The sequence below is a fragment of the Rhinopithecus roxellana genome, chromosome 14, assembly GCF_007565055.1.
Source record: "Rhinopithecus roxellana isolate Shanxi Qingling chromosome 14, ASM756505v1, whole genome shotgun sequence".
NCBI classification, from domain to species: domain Eukaryota; kingdom Metazoa; phylum Chordata; class Mammalia; order Primates; family Cercopithecidae; genus Rhinopithecus; species Rhinopithecus roxellana.
This window is the reverse complement of record NC_044562.1, coordinates 62775145-62794674: the sequence shown is the minus strand read 5'-3', so window position 1 is coordinate 62794674 and position 19530 is coordinate 62775145. Positions and strand designations below refer to the sequence as shown.

At 43.0% G+C, this 19530-nt stretch overlaps 1 protein-coding gene across 7 annotated transcripts in view; it reads left to right on the top strand.

Moving 5' to 3' along the window:
• The window catches only part of AGAP1 (ArfGAP with GTPase domain, ankyrin repeat and PH domain 1), a 650028-nt gene that overhangs the window by 409609 nt on the left and 220889 nt on the right, over positions 1 to 19530 (top strand). For all 7 annotated transcript variants that reach the window (XM_010364388.2, XM_010364387.2, XM_030916436.1 and 4 more), the window contains one exon: positions 12498 to 12666. In XM_010364388.2, the coding sequence (XP_010362690.1) occupies positions 12498 to 12666 (169 nt within the window). The remainder of the gene's footprint in view (positions 1 to 12497; positions 12667 to 19530) is intronic.

The following is a 19530-nucleotide window of genomic DNA, read 5'->3' as shown; positions in this document are numbered from 1 at the left end:
TGCTGGGCTCAGTCCTCACCGCAGTGAACTGTGCAGGCTTCGTAACCTGCATGGTGGTCTGGAAGCCATGTGATAAGAAAACCACCTAGCAATGACGTGGTCACGTGGGCCCCCCCGGAGTTTGCCAAGCACCTAGGTGACCTGGGAAGGAGCTTTGTCATTCACGTGACCTGTTTGAAAGATTATGGTCTGTTGTTTCTCCCATAGAGCAACAGTTCCAAAGCCAGGTATTAGACCACCATAAGAGTAGAAATATTTTCAGGGCATATTGACAACTTTTGTTGGAAACGGAGCCTACCAAAAAACTCACTACTGTTACGCAAACACAAAAAGGATTCTTTATCAAAGTCTATTTCTGTCTAAAGAATTCTTTATTTTATATACCCCCAGGGTTTGGAAATGTTTGCGATTTAAAAATAAAAGGGCCGAAAGCTGTCCTCATGACATTTCATCGTTGATGTTGTTGACACGTGGTGAATGGAAGTAGGGTGAGACTGGACAAAATAAAGTCCTCTTATTTTTTTCTTTTCTGTTTTTTTGTTTGTTTGTTTTTTGTTTTATTTGGTTTTATTTGTTTTTTTGAGACAAAGTCTCGCTCTGTTGCCCAGGCTGGAGTGCAGTGACGTTATCTCAGCTCACTGCAACCTCCGCCTCCGGGGTTCAAGCAATTCCACCATGCCCTGCTAATTTTTATATTTTTGGTAGGGACAGGGTTTTGCCCTGTTGGCTAGGCTGGTCTCAAATTCCTGACCTCAACTGATCCGCCCACCTCGGCCTCCCAAAGTGCTGGGGTTACAGGCGTGAACCCCCGTGCCTGACCAAGTCCTCATATTTCTAAAAATTAAACCACTAAATAGCGTAGATGCTATCTAACCTATTTTCAGCACTGAAAAATTCTGCCTTCTTGCATTTCCAGATAAAATGAAAAAATAGAGCATGTGTGTGTTTCTATAAATAGCAGATTTAACAGTGTGGCTGGAGGGTTTGAGTCTCTAAGCTTCCAGTGGAATCCAAGAGACATTGTCCTACCAGTATACAGCGTGATATGTCAGATCGTCTCTGGCTGTCCTTTGTACCCTATTGATAAACATTTTGTTTTCTGTTTTTGGCCTTTTAGTGTTACTCATAGAGGCCAAAAATTCTTACGCAAAGTAAATAAATCCAATCCCTCTGGTTTCCTCAGCAACAGTAAGTCACAGCCGAGGACTCAGTGGGAGAGGATAACTGTGGGGGGTCATGAGGAATGTTCTTTTACTTCTAAGAAATTGAATTTCATTATTATATTTTATAAATATTTTCTTACTTGGCTCCTAACCTGATTGCGAGCTTGTTGCCGAGGTCTTGAAAGGTAGGGAGGGGCGGGGCTGGAGAGGCCTGTTTCTTCTCAGGTGTGCCTGTGGCCCCAAATGGAAACCAATCAAGGTGCGATTTATGTTCATTAAGTGCTTGTCAAAACTGAAAAATTTTCTAATCAACAGCAATCTAGCTGCAGCCCCCTCGATGGCTGGGAGGGCCGCCTCTGCCGCATCGGCTATTTGCCTGTTACAACTCTAGGCTAAAAATCCGCTGATGATTACATTAGGCTAAGCTGCGAAGTAAATGAACCATGTCTTATTTAGGTGCCACTAGCTTCAGAGTAGTCCTGCCCCGCAGGGCACTTGATAGCGTTTTATGGCTTTAAAATTAGTGTAGCTTCCCATTTGCTGCAGGGTGCTACATGTTATGCCTTTGAACTCAATAAGCAAAGGGAACGGGGCCTTTTGTTTTTCCCCCCCTTTTTTTTTCCCCTTGCATTTTAGCAATTTTGTTTTGCATCTTTTCCAGACGGCATTTTGCAATAAAAATGTCTGACTATCATATACATGCCGCCCCCACTTAAAAAAAAAAAAAAAAAGGGGGGTGGGGGAAGAGAAAGAAGAAAAAGCAGAAAATGTCATGCGTTTGCAGAGGACAGGTTTTCTGTGTTTCCCCCCCTGTGCTGCAAAGTGAAAAATGGCTTTGCAGGTCAACCCTAATGACTTATCATGTCTGAATTGCTACCTCAAGTGGGAACAACACCTTTAGCTCAAGAAATTGCCCCATAAAGTCAGAGAGAAAATATTTCAGTATTTTTATTGGACAACAGTGGTAAGAGCTAACATTTATTGAGGGCTTTGGCTCTCTGTTAAACACTTCAGTATCATCTCAGTGAACCCTCACAACAGTATCATGAAGCAAGAACTGTTTTTAAAGATGTGGACATGGGGACTCTGAGTGGCTGAATGACATGCCCTACGTGTGCAACTCGGAAGACAGTGGAGGCGCTCTGAGTTCGAGGCTTATTCCCTGACCAAGAGAAAGTGGACTTGGGTCTTCCGAAGACTTCTTTAGGAAATCAGACAAGTGTGGTTATCAGTGAATTACCTGATTCATTTGAATGGAATCTAATACAAGGTGCTGTGAACTCCCTTGGTAGGCGTTATGTTTAGGAAAACAGAGTAATTCCTGGGAAAAATACAATTAGGAGAGTTCTAAATAGGCCTAGGTGGAAAGTTTAAAAATTGGAAGTACTTACCATTTGTCATGGGGAAAAACCGAAGTGGGAGTTTCTCCATGTTACCTTGGGTCTGATGGCAGAAGACACAATGTAGCAATCGATACTCACTTCAGAGGACAGATGTATATGCTCTGCTGTCTTAAAACTCTACTGTTTGGCCGGGTGCGGTGGCTCACCCCTGTAATCCCAGCACTTTGGGAGGCCGAGGCAGGTGGATCACTTGAGGTCAGGTGTTCGAGACCAGCCTAGTTAACATGGAGAAACACCGTCTCTACTAAAAATACAAAAATTAGCCAGGCATGGTGGCGGGCACCTGTAATCCCAGCTACTCGGGAGGCTGAGGCAGGAGAATTGCTTGAACCCAGGAGGCGGAGGTTGCAGTGAACCGAGATCATGCCATTGCACTGCAGCCTGAGCAACAAGAGCAAACTCTGTCTAAAAATATATATATATGTCTATATAGATATATATAGACATATATATACTATCTGTTTTAGCTGCACATTTCAGCAAATTCATCCAAAGCAATCTGAAGTTTTAAAGAGACCCAGACAGGCACTATCACCATGGTGAACATTTCCATATAACAAAATTTCTAGGATCTGCTGATCCAGTTGTTTCAAGCCATATTCAAATATTAAAATACTAGGACAGCAAAGGAATGGTGCTGGCTCCTTGAAGTTCATTGTAGTGAGAGGCCTACAGCGACTGTGTAGAGACAGGCAGCTGTTTTCATGTCCGAGGCATTCATTGTACAGGCTAGGTTTGAGTAGGCATGGATTACAACTGCGTAATACTCACTTTAACCTAGAATGAGAAAAATCTTTCCCGCAGTGTAAACCTCAATATAGTAGGGCAGTCAAGACAGATACAAGCAAGAGGTGTATTCATAATTTGATTTGGAATTTTCTGCTTTTTGATTTGTATTAGAATAACTTACCCCTTTGGGCTGGTGGACCTGAGCCCACACATGTTGGACGCTGGCCTCTGCAGCACATGGAGCAGGGAAGTTTGCTTTTGCTGTCATGTAGGGACTCTCCATTGTACGAGAAGCTGCCACCACTGGTCCCCAACAAGGCATCACAACCTTCTCTTTTACCACGTGTAGTGTAATGACCCAGACCCAATAAAGGATTTACTAAGTAAGAATATTCCACACATACTCTTCCTTACTTCCATGATGGAGTGATAGACTGATTTCATCTTGATAGTCCAGGTCAGTCACTCCAGCCAACACTGTAACTTCCTTGTTAGCCTCTTGACTTTGAGGTAGGAGGAGCCCAAAGTGGCCAGGTGACAATCTTCCAGTTTAATGGAATTGTTATTGTGTCTCCTGGTGGCAGCATTTCTCCCTCTGGAACTGAGACCCCTAGGCCAGCAGAATATAATGTTGCGGGAACAGGAAGCAAAAATTTAGCTAGTGGGTCACTAGGGGTGACGGTGAGTGGTGCCACTTCCATTTCTGCCCCTCAATTCCTGGACCCGTGAATGCTGGCAATGGGAAAAACAGTACCATATATTGGACACTGATTCAGAGCATACACGGCCTTCTGGAGAACTTTGCCCCAGCCCTGCAAAGGATTGTCACCTAGTTGGCATTGTAATTATGACTTCAAAAGGCCATTCCACCCTTCTGTCAATCCAGCTGCTTCAGGATGATGGGGAACATGGTAAGACCAGTGACTTCCATAAGCATGAGCCGTTTGCCTCTATCCGTGCTACACATCTGATTGGCCAGGTGCCTTCTTCCTGCCATGGCTGCTGGTCACTCTCATGTACTTGCAAGCATGGATCAAGTAGTCTTTAGGAAGGCGGTTCTGAAAGAGAAACACTGGAATGCTGTTGGCTGTCTTCCGAAACAAAATTATTTCTCATGGGATTTTTCCTTTTGAAGTTGCTTCCTACCTTGCTATTGTGAGTATGATCCTTTGGAGAGAAGAGAAATTGTCTTCTTTGAGTTCTGTGATTTGAAGGGATGTGGCCAGAAGAGTTTTCGTAGTTTTACAATATTTTCACAGTATTTTTAGGAACATGACTTTGGTCTGCACCTGTGACTACGTACGAGGCTATTGTTTATTATTATGAATGTGGGACATGAACATTTGCTTGATCTTTTTGAATGGGTGGTCCTATATGTGTCTTTATGATTAGTTTCCTTTGAAAATAATATTAAACAGAGTTTGGGAATAGCAGTGGACTTTACAATGGCTTCTCTTACGTACTTTTTTTTTTTTGAGACAGAGTCTCGCCCTGTTGCCCAGGCTGGAGTGCAGTGGTGCGATCTCGGCTCACTGCAAGCTCCGCCTCCCAGGTTCATGCCATTCTCCTGCCTCAGCCTCCCGAGTAGCTGGGACTACAGGCGCCCGCCACCTTGCCCGGCTAGTTTTTTGTATTTTTTGGTAGAGACGGGGTTTCACTGTGTTAGCCAGGCTGGTCTCGACCTCCTGACCTCGTGATCCACCCGTCTCTGCCTCCCAAAGTACTGGGATTACAGGCTTGAGTCACCGCGCCCGGCCCTTTTTTTTTTTTTTAAGCCCAGAAGTGAGGCTCTTTAAAGATAGAACTTAACAAATTACTGCTTCCTTTTGACGCTGGATATTTATGATGTGCAGTAAAAATAGGAAATAATGAGTCGTTCTTTTCCTCCAGGAGAAGGAGGAACAAACAAATGTGAAAACATTTACAGTATCTTTCCACAGTCCAACCCTTTCCTCCTCCCGGGTTGTGTACATAAAAGCATACACATGGAGCCAATGGCTGCTTTGCAGATATAAAGCTAGACTAGTGGTTCTCAAGACTTTGGACTCAGGACCCCTTTATCTTTTTAAGAAGTATGAGCCAGGCATGGTGGCTCACGCCTGTAATCCCAACACTTTGGGAGGCCAAGGCGGGTGGGTCACCTGAAGTCAGAACTTGGAGACTAGTCTGGCCAACATGGTGAAATCCCATCTCTGCTAAAACTACAGAAATTATCTGACCTTAGGAACGTGCCTGTAGTTCCAGCTACTCGGGAGGCTGAGGCAGCAGAATCGCTTGAACCCGGGAGGCAGAAATTGCAGTGAGCCGAGATCACACTGCTGTACTCCAGCCTGGGCAACAGAGAGAGACTCCGTCTCAAGAAAAAAAAAAAAAAATTATGGAGGGACCCCAAAGAGCATTTGTTCATATGGCTTCTGTCTATTGATATTCATCATGTTAGAAATTCAAACTGAGAAAAATTTTAAATGTGTAATCCATTTGACAATAAACCACCCATTACATGTTAATGTAAATAATAATTTTGTGAAAAGTATAATTTTCAAAATAAAAAGCCATGAAAGGGTTGCATTGTTTTGTATATTTTTTAGGTCTCTTTGATACCCAGTTTCATGTAAGAGAGCTGGATTCTCATATCTGCGTCAGTCTGTTGTGATAGATTGTTTTGGTTAGTCTTTGAATATCTCATGTTACACAGATGTGTGGTTGGAAGAGGGAGGAGTACAATCATCATTTCAGATCATTGTGGATATTCCTCTTGCATACTTCACCAAAACTCAACATGTGATAGTTAATCTTAAAGCTTAGTACTGCAATGTGAAATCACTAATTTTTTTTCCTCCTCTACTACCTTAAAATCCATCCAACTGACTTGCCCTTTGAATGATCTTTTATGTGTGTTTTATCCACACAAGCATATCCATATGCATCCAGGCATGTGACGTCATACCCCGGCCATTTCAAGAAAAACTATTTCTGAAATGAGGTATGCAGATTTCTAAATAGTGACCGTTTTCATCATAGAACATCAAAAAATGTCATTGATGTCACCGCAAATCTTGTCAGAAAAGTTGCTAAGTCTTTGGAAGGTATTAAGCTCGCAGTTAGAGATACAAGTTTGCCACATACGTAGAACTGAAAGCCATAGTCAGTCAATGTCTGGCATAGTCATTCTTTCAGGTAAAAATGTTGTCCCACCACAAAAGTGGCTAGTTCAGCTTGCAACTCCAACCATCACCCTCCGGTACCCAGCAAAAATGCTTTATGCATGCTTTCCACGTCGCACCTGAGAAAATGAAGACATGCACTCAAAGGTTGAAATGTTTAAAAATCAGTAGCGCTTCTTTTTTAAGTGTATTCAGAACATCTGTAAGTGAAACTGTTTTTGTTCGTACTTAAAGAACATGCCAGTGAATAATGTGATGGTGACTAGTAACAGTTTGGGGCTCCCACTCTGATTCATGTTAATCACCAGCATGTTTGCACCATCAAAACCAATGTCAACACAGCAATAAAAAGGACAAGTACTGTTTCTGAATTGTTTTGAAAATCTTATTGATTTGTCTGAAGAGTTATCTATCTTTTCAGTATTATATATTAATATAAAATATATTTCTCAACATACATGTACAGTTATAAACTAGAACTTAATGGAGAAACCGAATTGGAAAAGATTTCCACTATTTTCCATTATTTTTTCCATCCTTGAACTATGTAAATTAAAAGTCTTAATACTTTTTTAAAGTATACGTAAACATGGAGTATGCTGATTACATTATCCTTGAAGAAAGTGGCGCGTAAGCACTGTCACATTTTCAAAGCCTTATGCTTATTTCTGATCTAATGTTGAGATGCCAGTCATATAGTTTATGCATTTCAGTTTAGCTTTAAGATCTTGTTAACTGCTTCTAGTACCCCTGTGAACACATCAGCAAACCATCTTTCACCAGACAGCCAAAGGTAACCTCCGGACGCGAGGCAGTAAGAATCAATATAGTAAGGGTATTTTTAGGGACTGTTGATGGATTGCTGTATTTTGAGCTTAACTTCAAGTGCCAAATGCCCCAGAGCTGACTAAGATGAACTCACCATTTACTGAGGACGGGAGAGGCCATCAGGCACATAGTGGAATCTGGGATTGCCAAGACAAGATGTACGCACCTTTCCCTTTGTAGTTTTGGGGAGAATTCTTGTATATTTTTTAGTAGCCTAATACGGTATTTTGATGAGGACTTTGTACCACCCTCCTTACTGGAGCCAAGTGTTACTCATTTGGTAACCTCCCGGTCCTGGGAACACATAGCTGTGAAATTCTAGGACAACGTGATACAGCAGCGAATCAATTAATTCTCTGTATCAGGAGGGATCTGGTACACCGAGGTACTAATGACTCTGCATCCTTCTCCAAAGGCAGCCCCACAGAAGGCGGGCGCCACGTTAAGCTGTGCTGCTGTCAGCAAGCTGAAAGCTGTGGGTCTCTGACACGGCTCTCAATTGCTAGCAGGTTTCTCTCATTGCACCTCATTTGCATCTGGGACATCAATTAGCATGTTTGTTGAGGCTAATTGAATGAAACTCAATCATAGCTCTTAATTGCTTGACTATGTGAAAAGAAATCACATTAATGCAGCTAATTAAGTGTACGGCAATAGATGCAACATAATTAGGAGCGAAATGTAAAAAACAAGGGATGGCAAAGGTGCCGGAGCAGGGTTGCAGGGGGACAGCAAGGCACAGTTACCGAGCGATTGGCGGGTTCGGAAACAGGTCCCTTTGCTCTGGCGCCTGCTTGGAAAAAATAAGCCGCGTGATGATCATGGACAACTTGAGAAGGAAAATGCAAATAGGTTTGCAATTACTACTTTTTCAAGCTGTTGAGGGGCAGGAGATGGCACCTCTGGGGGGCCTGGCTCTTGAGTGGGCCCCAGGGACTTGTTAAGTGCTGTTTAAAAGTACTTGGCTTTGAATTACCCTCACGCCTTGTTAAAGGGTTTTTCCTCTTTTATCTTCGATCAGCATTTTCAACAAGGAACATGGAGAAGGATAGTATCTGTAACATTTGCATATCAGAATCAAGCTTCCTGTCTTAATTTTACCCAGTACCCTGCCTCAGACCCGTGAAGGGTCTGCACAGCCCCTTGACTTCTAAGAAGGACATTGTTTAGTGGTTGTAGCTTTAATTCCTCAGGTACCAAGCTGGGGAGAGAGATGAAAAGGATCAGTTCTTTCAAAACCAGAAAGCTCGGTGTCGTTCCTCTTGGGAGGAACTAGAAGCCACAGATACCTGTGTCTTCACCTCCCACCTGTGTGTGAAGCACTGAGTCGGAGGACTTTTATTGACTAGGAAATGCATTTTGTAAAGTTTTTAAAATTGTGCAGTGCCTTGAAATATAAGAATTGGCTATTTTATATACCGATTTTTTTTTTTTAGAGCTAGTTCTGAAGTTGTAATGCCTAACTCAGGCAAGAAAACAGATCCCTTAGCCCATGCTGAGCTAAAGATAAATGGGTTCCCTTGCCGCTTTCGAATCTGGAGAGCAGACACTTGGTACATTTCTATAATAATTTTAAATAAAATATCCTGGTTATTGTATGTTAAAACATGCCTATTACAAGAGCCCATGCTGAGGCTTAGTCACTATCTGATTAGCCTCATTTTAGAGCCCATAAGCAATAAATGCTCAATTACACTCCTGTTATTGTATTTTAATTTGTTAAGAATTGGCATTAAGGAAAAAAGTTATAGCAAGTTGATATTTTTAAAGGAGTAACTGTGCAAGAAGGAATTCATTATTTACAAGCATGAACTTCGGTTTGGAAAGTTGGGTTTGCATATTTTCAGTGGATATTAATGGAATTAAAGTAAAGATGCTTGAGAAAAACCTGCTTTAAGAAATGACCGACGCTCACCACTCTATGATGTGCCTTTTCTTTTCTTTTCTTTCCTTTTCAAGACAGAGTTTAGGTCTTGTCACTCAGGCTGGAGTGCAATGGCACGATCTCTGCTCACTGCAACCTCTGTCTCCCAAGTTCAAGCTATTCTCCTGCCTTAGCCTCCTAAGTAGCTGGGCTTAAAGGCACCTGCCACCATGCCTGGCTAATTTTGTATTTTTAGTAGAGAAGGCATTTCACCATGTTGGCTAGGCTGGTCTTGAACTCCTGAGCTCAAGTGATCCACCCGCCTCGGCCTCCCAAAGTGCTGGGATTACAAGGCAGTGAGCCACTGCACCCAGCCTGAAACGCTTTTCATTTGTCATCCTCAACACGGCACAGTCCTGAGAATTCCTGTGTCTCTTCCAGCTCTACCTTTCCTTCCATCTAGTTTAACAGAGTTAATTCAATAATAACTTTCTTTCTGTCTTTGGTCTACATCCTCTCAAAGTTGTTTGTGTTTTGTGGAGTCCAGCATCTCGGCTTCCAAGTGGAATCTCCTTTCGGGGGCTGGTGAAGTCAGATTTGCGGTTCCCAGCCCAGATACCACCCTCCCATACCCCAAACCCACCATGACAGCTTTCCTCCAGCGGGACCGTGGCTGACTCCGGCCAGCCTGCCCTGAGAGTCAGGCCATCCTCCCTGAGCCACCCTGTAAGATGAAATGGCCAGTCACCAGCCTCAGGTGGCCAGGCACCTCTGCTCCCGGCCTCTGGGCTGATGTGAGATACACGCGTGCCAGGGTTTTCTGCCTGGATGGCCTGTCTGTCCTCTGCCGGGGAATACCCGGCCTTGCCCCTGCCTCCGAACTTGCCCCACTGTGGCAGTTTCTGATCCTTTCTTCACTGGTCTTCAGCCCATTGTTCTTCCTCCTGGTTCTGACCTTGGTGTTTTGAGCTTTCTGTCTGCCCCAAGACTTCTGTCCTCAGGGGTCACCAAGGACCCTGAAGCATCTTGTCCCTCTGGGGCTGGTGTAGGGGAACCTGCATTTCTCTGTTTCTCTGCCAGAATGTCCCCCGCCAGTGTGGCTGTGCCCTCATGTAAGAGGTTCTCCTCCCGCCCATCCTGCCGTTGAGAATTCCTGCACCCTTTTCCCTTGAGTCTGATTTGGCTCCACGTGGCACCCTCTAAGTCGCGTCGGTTGCGGGGAGGTCTACACTGTCACACCCCAGGCTCACCCACCTGCCCGTGGTTGGGCAGGGAGAAAACAGGTCTTCTCATCCTCTGCCCCAAGGACCCACGATTTCATTCCTTTCCCCTGAACTGGAATTGTGTACTTCGTGGCTTTCGTTGTGCCGTTTCTTCTATCAGCAAACATCTACTTGTTGATAAACCTGTGACTCCTTCACAAGTGTGGGTGTTGTCCTACAATTAAAAGGTGTACTGCTTGCCTGTCATCCCAGCTACTCAGGAGACTGAAGCAGGAGAATCACTTGAATCTGGAAGGCAGAGGTTGCAGTGAGCTGAGAGCATGCCACTGCACTGCAGCCTGGGCAGTAGAGTGAGACTCTTGTCTCAAAAAAGAAAAAAAGGTGGACAGCCTGTTTGCTGGAAGCCACTGGGATCTCGCTTTGGCCTCTCTGCTACCCTGTGTCCCAGCAGCTCCCTCAAAACACTTGGCCAAGTTTCCTAGTCCCTGAGACAGAGGTTTCCAACCCTTGCATAATGATTCTAGAACTTTATCCAACTATCTCTCTGCATCAGGTAACTGCCGTTGGGCTGTTAAAAGACAGCAGACCACTTGCCCACCCTGCCCCAGTCCCTTGCATCCAGCATGGGAGTTTATTTGGCAGTTCTTCTAAAATTACGTTGGCTGAGCACGGTGGCTTATGCCTGTAACCCCAGTGCTTTGGGAGGGTGACTTGAGACTAGGAGTTGGACACCAACCTGGGCAACCTAGCAAGACCCCATGTCTAAAAAAATTAATAAATGAAATGGAATTATGTTCACTTGAACTTAATTACTTAAAACAAAGACAAATTTATTGGTTTTCAAATCTAAAGGGAATTCACCAAGATCCTGCCAAAGAAAGAGCATATTTATTCCCACTTCCTGCAGAGTCTTAAAACACTTGAAATGTTGTTTTTCCAAGGGTGATTTCCAAATACAATCATTTCTCTGTATTCATGTGGGATTGGCTCCAGGACCCTCCAGAATACCAAGATCCTCAAATGCTCAAGTTCCTTATATAATACAGCATAGTATTTACATATAACCTGCACACATTCTCCCGTATACCTTAAATCATCCCTAGATTACTTATACCTCATGCAACATAAATGCAATATTTTCTTATTTTGTATTTTTTAATTGTTATATTGTTACAGAGGGCTGAGTATATATTCTTTCTTAAGGTGTGATATCGAGTAGTATGTGTCCAGAGTGCTTAAGATACTGTATTTGCAGGCAAGGAGTCTCATCACCAAAAAAAAAAAAATAAATAACAATGAGTGATGATGATGATGATGCACTAAAGGATCAGTAACTCACTGGCCAGCAGGCCCATGCCCCGGCTCTCAGGTGCTTGTTCACCTTCCCCCTTCCCTGCCCTTCAGTCAGTTCCCAGGTACTGTTTGACTCCACGGTGAGTTAAGTGAGCTGCCAGAGAGCCGTCACTGTCCACCGAGGCTTCCCGGTAGTTCCCTGATCGCTGCTGGTCATGTGCTTCCAAGGCCTAGAAAGCCAGATTCTTTTTCTAACATCCAGCTGTTTTGTATCCATCCCGGAGCTCCCTATTTTTTTGATACCATAACTCCCACCCCTTGGACGTCTTCCTGGTTCTTCGCGAAACACTTGACCTTTTTACTTCCAGTTTTCTCCTGATTTTTCACCAGAGGGCTTCAGCCTTATCAAGATTTTAATGACATTCCCATCTGAAACAGAAAGGTTATTACAACATGGTTTCCTACTCCATGGAATTTTATTTGGAATTTATGGGAGGAGCCTAATGTGCTCTCTGATAAACAAGAGTTCAAAAAATCGGATTTTATGTGTAGACTTACTTCCTAATGCCCCTTGAAGGAGGTACCTGCTGTGTCTCTCCTTGTATCTGTAGCTCCTGGGTTAGTTCAGGAAACAGAAGCAAAACTCTGATTAAATATAATGATGATGCTACCAGTACTCTGCAGATAAAAATCTCATGATTTTTAAAGTGCTTTCCACAGTGGAAGGGTCTTAGGGTTATAACTCATGACGTCTGATAGACCCTTTTGTTCTAGGTTGTAAAAGGTCTTTTTTTTTTTTATCTCTCTTGGATGTTTAACATTTTGAACAGGATTACATGCAGAATGTTCATGGTAAGGAGATTGACCTTCTGAGAACCACTGTGAAAGTCCCAGGGAAGAGGCCACCCCGAGCCACGTCAGCCTGCGCGCCCATCTCCAGCCCTAAAACCAATGGCCTGTCCAAGGACATGAGCAGTTTACACATCTCACCCAATTCAGGTAAGCTTACAGCAAACGCACTAAGAAATCAAGTTCAACGGCAACAGATGGTCCAGGCTTGAGGGCAATGCTGGGCCCTTAGGTTAAGTGGAGGCGGCAACTATCACGTTACAGATTAAGGGTTAGAAACCTTATCCCCTCTGTGGCTGACCATTTCCTTTAAACTTTCAGTTCCGCAAATGCCAGCGAGCAAATGGCGCTTTGAATCACAGCTGCAAAAATCATGCATCTAGGCCTTTCGCGGGGCTGCGTGGTGGAAAGTGAAGTTTAACATGTGAACTGGGTATTTAAGGGCCTTCTGAAAAACATGAATTCATGTTAATGTCAAAGATTAACTCATTTGTGATAACTGTATGTATGAAAGTGGTAAAACCATTCGGACGCAACATTCAGAGGAAACCATTTGACCTATATAAAATGCAAATTTTGTGTTACTGTATTTTTAATTATCTGCCATTCTTTAATGCAACTTTGGTTCTCTGTATTCTCTTTTAAAGGAGATTTTTTATTCATTCAGGATCAGAGAAAGCTGTTATTTTCGCAAATGTTGGTGTGTTTAGAAATTCCTGGCCTCTGTGCCCAGTTGCAAGCCATCCAAAATGACGTTCATTTTTATTTACGTTTTTGCAAATAATTGCCCTGTGTCATGAACCTTCCCATTGCTGTTCATCAGAGATAAGGTGAAGATGCTCTTGAGTCCTCCCACACACACAGTCAGGCTCCTTCAGCATAGGGAAATCCCTTCAAGAATGTTGCATTTTCTCCAGCAGGAAGTCCAGAACTTTCTTCTCTCCCACCTACATCCTGTCTTCTTAAAACAGATTTCTGGCTAGGCGCAGTGGCTCACGCCTATAATTCCAGCACTTTGGGAGACTGAGGTGGGAGGATCGCCTGAGGTCAGGAGTTCGAGACCAGCCTGGCCAACCTGGTGAAACCCCAGCTGTACTACAAATACAAAAACTAGCCGGGCGTGGTGGCAGGTGCCTGTAATCTCAGCTACTTGGGAGGCTGAGGCAGGAGAATCGCTTGACCCCGAGAGGCGGAGGTTGCAGTGAGCCGAGATTGCATCATTGCACTCCAGCCAGGGTGACAGAGCGGGACTCCATCTCAAAAACAAAAACAAAAAAAAACAACAGATTTCTCTCCTACAAGAGTTTCTGGTCTTTAATGCTGCACTTTCCTCTTCTGAGAGCAGGATGGTACAGAGGAGTTCAGATTTGGGTCCTCCATCCTGGGCTCCACCGCACAGTGTTAGGCAGTCACTGAGCTGGTTCCTTCCCACCACACTGGGGTGCTCTTGCCTGGCCTGCCTCTGTTGCAGGGGGAGCGATGTCAGAGAAGATATAACATGGAAGTGCTGGGAAAGCTGAATACAAACACAAGCTGTTGTTTCTCATCAAAATAAAAACTGGCTTTATGCTAAAGGAGTCTTGAGTGCCTCCCAGAAAAGTGAGAACAGTATTTTTCCTGGGGCTTCTATGACCTGCCGACCTTTCTTCCAAGACATGCATGAGGTTTTTCTTACTAGAGCATTTTGCTAACTATGGGGTGGGAAGAGAAAAGAAGGGCACAAGAAAGAGAAAACAATCTGTAGTGAGGAAAAAGCTGAAGGCTTTATTGCATTAGCACATTACGTAAACTCATTCATTTATTCAAAGAATATCTATAGGCCGGGTGCGGTGGCTCACGCCTGTAACCCCAGCACTTTGGGAGGCTGAGGTGGGTGAATCACCTGAGGTCAGGAGTTCAAGACCAGCCTGGCCAACATAAAAATACAAAAATTAGCTGGGTGTGGTGGTATGTGCCTGTAATCCCAGCTACTCAGGAGGCTGAGGCAGGGGAATCGCTTAAACCCAGGAGGCGAAGGTTGCAGTGAGCTGAGATCACGCCACTGCACTCCAGCCTGCACAACAGAGTGAGACCCTGTCTCAAAAAAAAAAAAAAAAGAAAGAAAAAATCTATCAAGCACCTATTTTGTGCCAGAAATTATGCAAACTATAGATATGGAGTCCCTAACCTTTAGAATTCTTCCATTTCCATCTCCCCTTCTGACCTATCACATCACATCTAGTCATCTAGTTATTTAAGTCAACAAGTGTTTATTGAGTTTCATTTTTATAATTTTAAACTGATAAAAATATGTTAAATAGAATTAATTAAACTTAAATAAAAAGTTATTTATCTTTGTAACATGGTGTTTTGAATTATGTATACACATTGTGGAATGGCTAAATCATGCCATTCGTGTAGTTTCTAGTGTGTGCCTGAGATATAGTTCCTGCCCTCAGGAATCTCCCCTGTTGTTGGGGAGAGAGACAAGTAGACAGAGGCCGCACCAGGCCCCAGGAGGGCTGTGTAAAGGGCAGGGCATGGAGACTCAGTGATGCTATGGTCAGCTCCACCCCAGGAGGTGGGCCAGGCTTCAAGGAATAGGGGATACCTGCTGAGTTTGAATAAAGGATAGGAATTTGCCAGGCACACAGATATGAAGGAAGAGCACCAAATCTGTGAAGAAGCGCTCACTATGTAAAAGTAGGATTTCGAGCTTCCTCATCTTGAGACTTACGTTCCTTGGAGCCAAATGCCACTGTTGTCCTAAGGGAAACACTAATGTTTGATTATAAGTAGATAATGCAAAGACCCTATAAACCGTGCCATATCTGATGGAATCGGCTGTGGCATGGGCCTCTCTCTTTGAGGGAGTGAGCTATGTGTCCTTGGAAGGCATTTCCCATTGCTCAGTTTCATTCTCTTTAAGAGCCCCCCTGTTGGGCAAATGGGAGGGTTGTGACGAGATTGAAATTCCTTTTCCATGGTCACAGCCCTCAGTGTGTAACAGGACATCTCCGCAACCCTCAGACAGGTTAATCCCACACAGGGGCCTGGCTGACTTTCCCTCTTCTCTGGATTCCAACTAGGGATACAGAAGTGGGGGGATGGCCTTAGCACAAAGGCAGTGCCACTTTGGGAAGAAGAAAATGCCTCATGGCCACAGCAGTGCTAAGGGAAGTGGCACCCTGACCAAGCATGCCGGTGAAGTCATCAGCTGGTGTGCAGCGAGAATGCACAGGTAGATCCTCAGATGGCAGCCCCTGTGGATTGCTCAGCTTCATTCTTTGGTTCTGAGAATAAGCCGCGGGTGGAGGCACTTCTGTAAGAGGAAGCAGCTTCATTAAAATATTGGGAAATTTTAATTTGCATTCACCTCCTCTAAACATGAACATGAATCTGTAAAGTGATACATTCTTTCTTGCTTAAGAAATTAAAGCGTTTGGGGATTTGAGTTTTTATGCTCTTTGAAAATTGAGTTTCTTATGTCTAAAACCATCATTCACAAAATGTCCTTTCACCCGAGGAATTCCAACACAACAAATTAAATCTGAAATAAATTGAGGCTACATTTAAGAGACAGACTTTTAGCTAAAAATAGGTATTAGAGAGCTGTGTGCCAAAAAATTGAATACTTTATTCTTCACTCTTGAGACTCGTTTGTTTTGTCTCAGTTCTAGGTGAACTGGAGGGTTTTCTTTCTTTGTGTTTTCATTTCTGTATTCATTTTCTTATCTCAATGTGATTGAATTAGATTTATGCCTTCTCTTCCTGTAATTTGCATTCACATAGACTTGATGTATGTATGAACCTAAGTCTTTGTGGATAACACCTATTATTGCTTTGGAATTACTGTCCATATGTGGAATGATTCATTCGGTTGGTACAACCATTTCCAGGGTTCTTGATACACATTTCCAAATTAACTTCTAAAAGGTTTTATATAAAAACTCTTCCCATCCATAGCTGTCACCCATTTCACCTCACACACTTGCTAATGCTATTAATATTATTGTTAGAATTTATGCTAATCTGATAAGCCATAAAAATACCTCATGTTTTGTTATTTGGATTTCTTCAATCGGTAGGGAAGCTGAACAGCTCACATGTGTTAGCTGTATGTGTTTCTTACGTTGTAATTAATTGTTTAGGTGTATATTTGCCCATTTTTGCTCTAGGTTCTTGTCTTTTTCTTAGTGATATCTAATAACTCTTTGTATATTTAGGATATGAATATATTTTGCAGGTATTTCCCCAGTTTATTATTTACCTTTTAAATTTTATGGTCTTCTTTACATAAAGAGGTTTTCCCTCTCTTTTATTTATAATCAGATTATCTTTTACTGTTGTGATTTCTACTTTAAGCTATTTAGAAAGCCTTTAATAATCTTGAAACCAGATCACAGTTTCTATATGTATACTTCTAAGTTTTAGTTTTACTGTTTTTTTCCTTAAAAAATATATGTATATGTGTTTATGTGTGTGAATATATGTATATGCATATATATCTGTATGTATGTGTGTGTATACATGTATATGCATGTATTTAGCCCCTAATCCACCTTTAATTTGTTTGGGTCTATTGTGTGTGACAGAAATCTAATTGAATTTTTTATTCAAATAAATACTCAACTGTCCTTTTTTCTCTTTGTTGAATTTTTTTTCTTTCCTTATTAATTCCATATGTCTCCTTTGTTGTAGAACTCAGTCATTTCATCAAATGGGCTGTGTTTCTGGCCTCTCAGATGTTATTCCGAGACCTGGTATCCCTGCATTGTCTTACCTTAGGTAGATTTACCACAATGTCGTAGGTTTATGACTCCATTTATATCTGGTAGTATATAACACAGTTGAATATTTCTCTTTTATCTTCCAGTTTTTCTTGGCTACTGCTACCTGCTTATTTTTCTCAAATGAACTAAAGAATAACTTGAAACCTTCTCCGTCTTGATAAAAAATAATCCCCTCATTGGGGCACATGACATCAGGACTTCCTGAGGCTGTGATACGGGCACGTAAATAAAATAAAATAATAAAAATAATCCTATCATGGCTTTTAACTGGCATTGGTTTTAAGCTATTAATTGTGGAGGAAGTGATATCTTTACTATGTTATTTCCCAATTTATTCAAATTTGTATTATAGCCTCCAGCAAAGTTCAGCATTTTTGTTTTCATTTAGATGCTGGACATGTCTTGTTAATCTATTCTGTTAGTTTATAATTTTTGATGCATTGTGAAGCTAATCGTTTTTAGAGGGGTGGGGTCTATTATGTCATCTAATTGGTAAGAATTAAGAAAACTCCTACTTTTTGTATTTTCTATATTCCGCCATCTTGCTGAACTCTTGTTAGTTGGAATAGCTATTGGAGGTTTCTGTTGATTCTCTGGCACGCAGTCATCATGCATTCCATATTTCAAATATTATCATGCCTAACTGTATGTCAGTGTTGACTTTTAATTTCTCCCACCAGTTTACTGACACAGAGACTGGATTGTGTCGCCGCCTCCTGTGCCATTCATCTCCATTGTTACTGAGTCTGCTGTGCGCCCACCCTTGATTAATGCTCCGGATATTGGGGTAGGGGGAGGACAAGACGGTCTCTCCAGGAGCCTTACACTCAAGTGGGGGTGGAGGATTCCAAAGATAAACACACAAGTAAGATCATTGTAAGGAATGATAAGTGCTGAAGGGATACTTGGGGCAATTGAATAGAAAATACCTGGAGGGGGTTTGGGGTGGGGTATTCCTAGGACTTGGGAAGTTATTTGCCTGTATTGAAATAGTGACTACATTTCACACTTTAAAACGCTGGAAATGTGGTCATCTTCCTGTCAGTTTTTGCCATGGATTTGGGAGAGAGGAAGAAACACGCACTGTCAGAGCAGCTGCCTTGTGCACTTCTGATGACTGGGCTCGGGCCACCCTCTGGGGCTCATGCATTGAGGACGGCAGAGGAGCTGCAATGGTGATGGGGTGGCTCTGGGCTCCCTGTGGCAGTCGTGGAGTTCAGGAGTGGGCTGGGGCACAGAGCAGGCTGTGCGACGAAATCAAGGAGAGCTGGCCAGTGTTGTCCCTGCCACCAACACCCCCAAGAGAGCATGCATGGGAACAGGCAGCATGCCTAGGGAGAGCAGAACCTTTTGATGTGGATGCTGGTGCTCGAAAGAGGGAAACGGAGATGATTGTGAAACTCAAACCTCCTCACAGTCACAGAGGAAGAGAAAGAAATGGAGAGGCAAGGCAGCTCAGACCATAGGTGGTATGAAGTGCACCAGCCACTCACAGCGCCCCACACAATAGGTCTAAAATGAAACCCACCAGTCAGCATGGGCCATACACCTGCTCAGAGCCCATAACAAGCCTTCTGGTTGGTCGAGGCTGCAGAGAAAACCTTGGCCACTTCATCTGCCTTATCAGTCCACATGCTCTTATTCATAGATAATGGACAACGAAGATGTTTGTGGGAATCAACAGTAAAAATGTGAAGGATAACTGATCTTAGGAAAAAGAGTGACATTTTGGTGAAAGGGAATTTAAAAGGAAATTATAACTCCTGTCAACAGAAGAATTTAATAGGTTAGTTATTAATGATACTCATAAAATTAAGCAAACCGAGAGCATGTGTTTGGCCGTGCATGGTGGCTCATGCCTGTAACCACAGCACTTTGGGAGGCCTAGGTGGGCAGATCACCTGAGCCCAAGAGTTCGAGACCAACCTGGGCAACATGGTGAAACCCTGTCTTTACAAAAAATGCAAAAATTAGCTGGGCATAGTGATGAGTGCCTGTGGTCCCAGCTGCTGGGGAGGCTGAGGTGGGAGGATAGCTTGAGCCCAAGAGGTTAAGGCTGCAGTGAGCCGTGATCATGCCACTGTACTCCAGCCTGGGCAACAGAGTGAGGCCTGTGTCAAAAAAATAAAGAATATGTGAAAATACTATAGGAGAAAGAGTTTTAGAAATAAAAATTGCAAAAAATAAAAAAATTCAGTAGACAAATACTGTAAAGAACATGGCTAAAGACATGTTGGTAGTC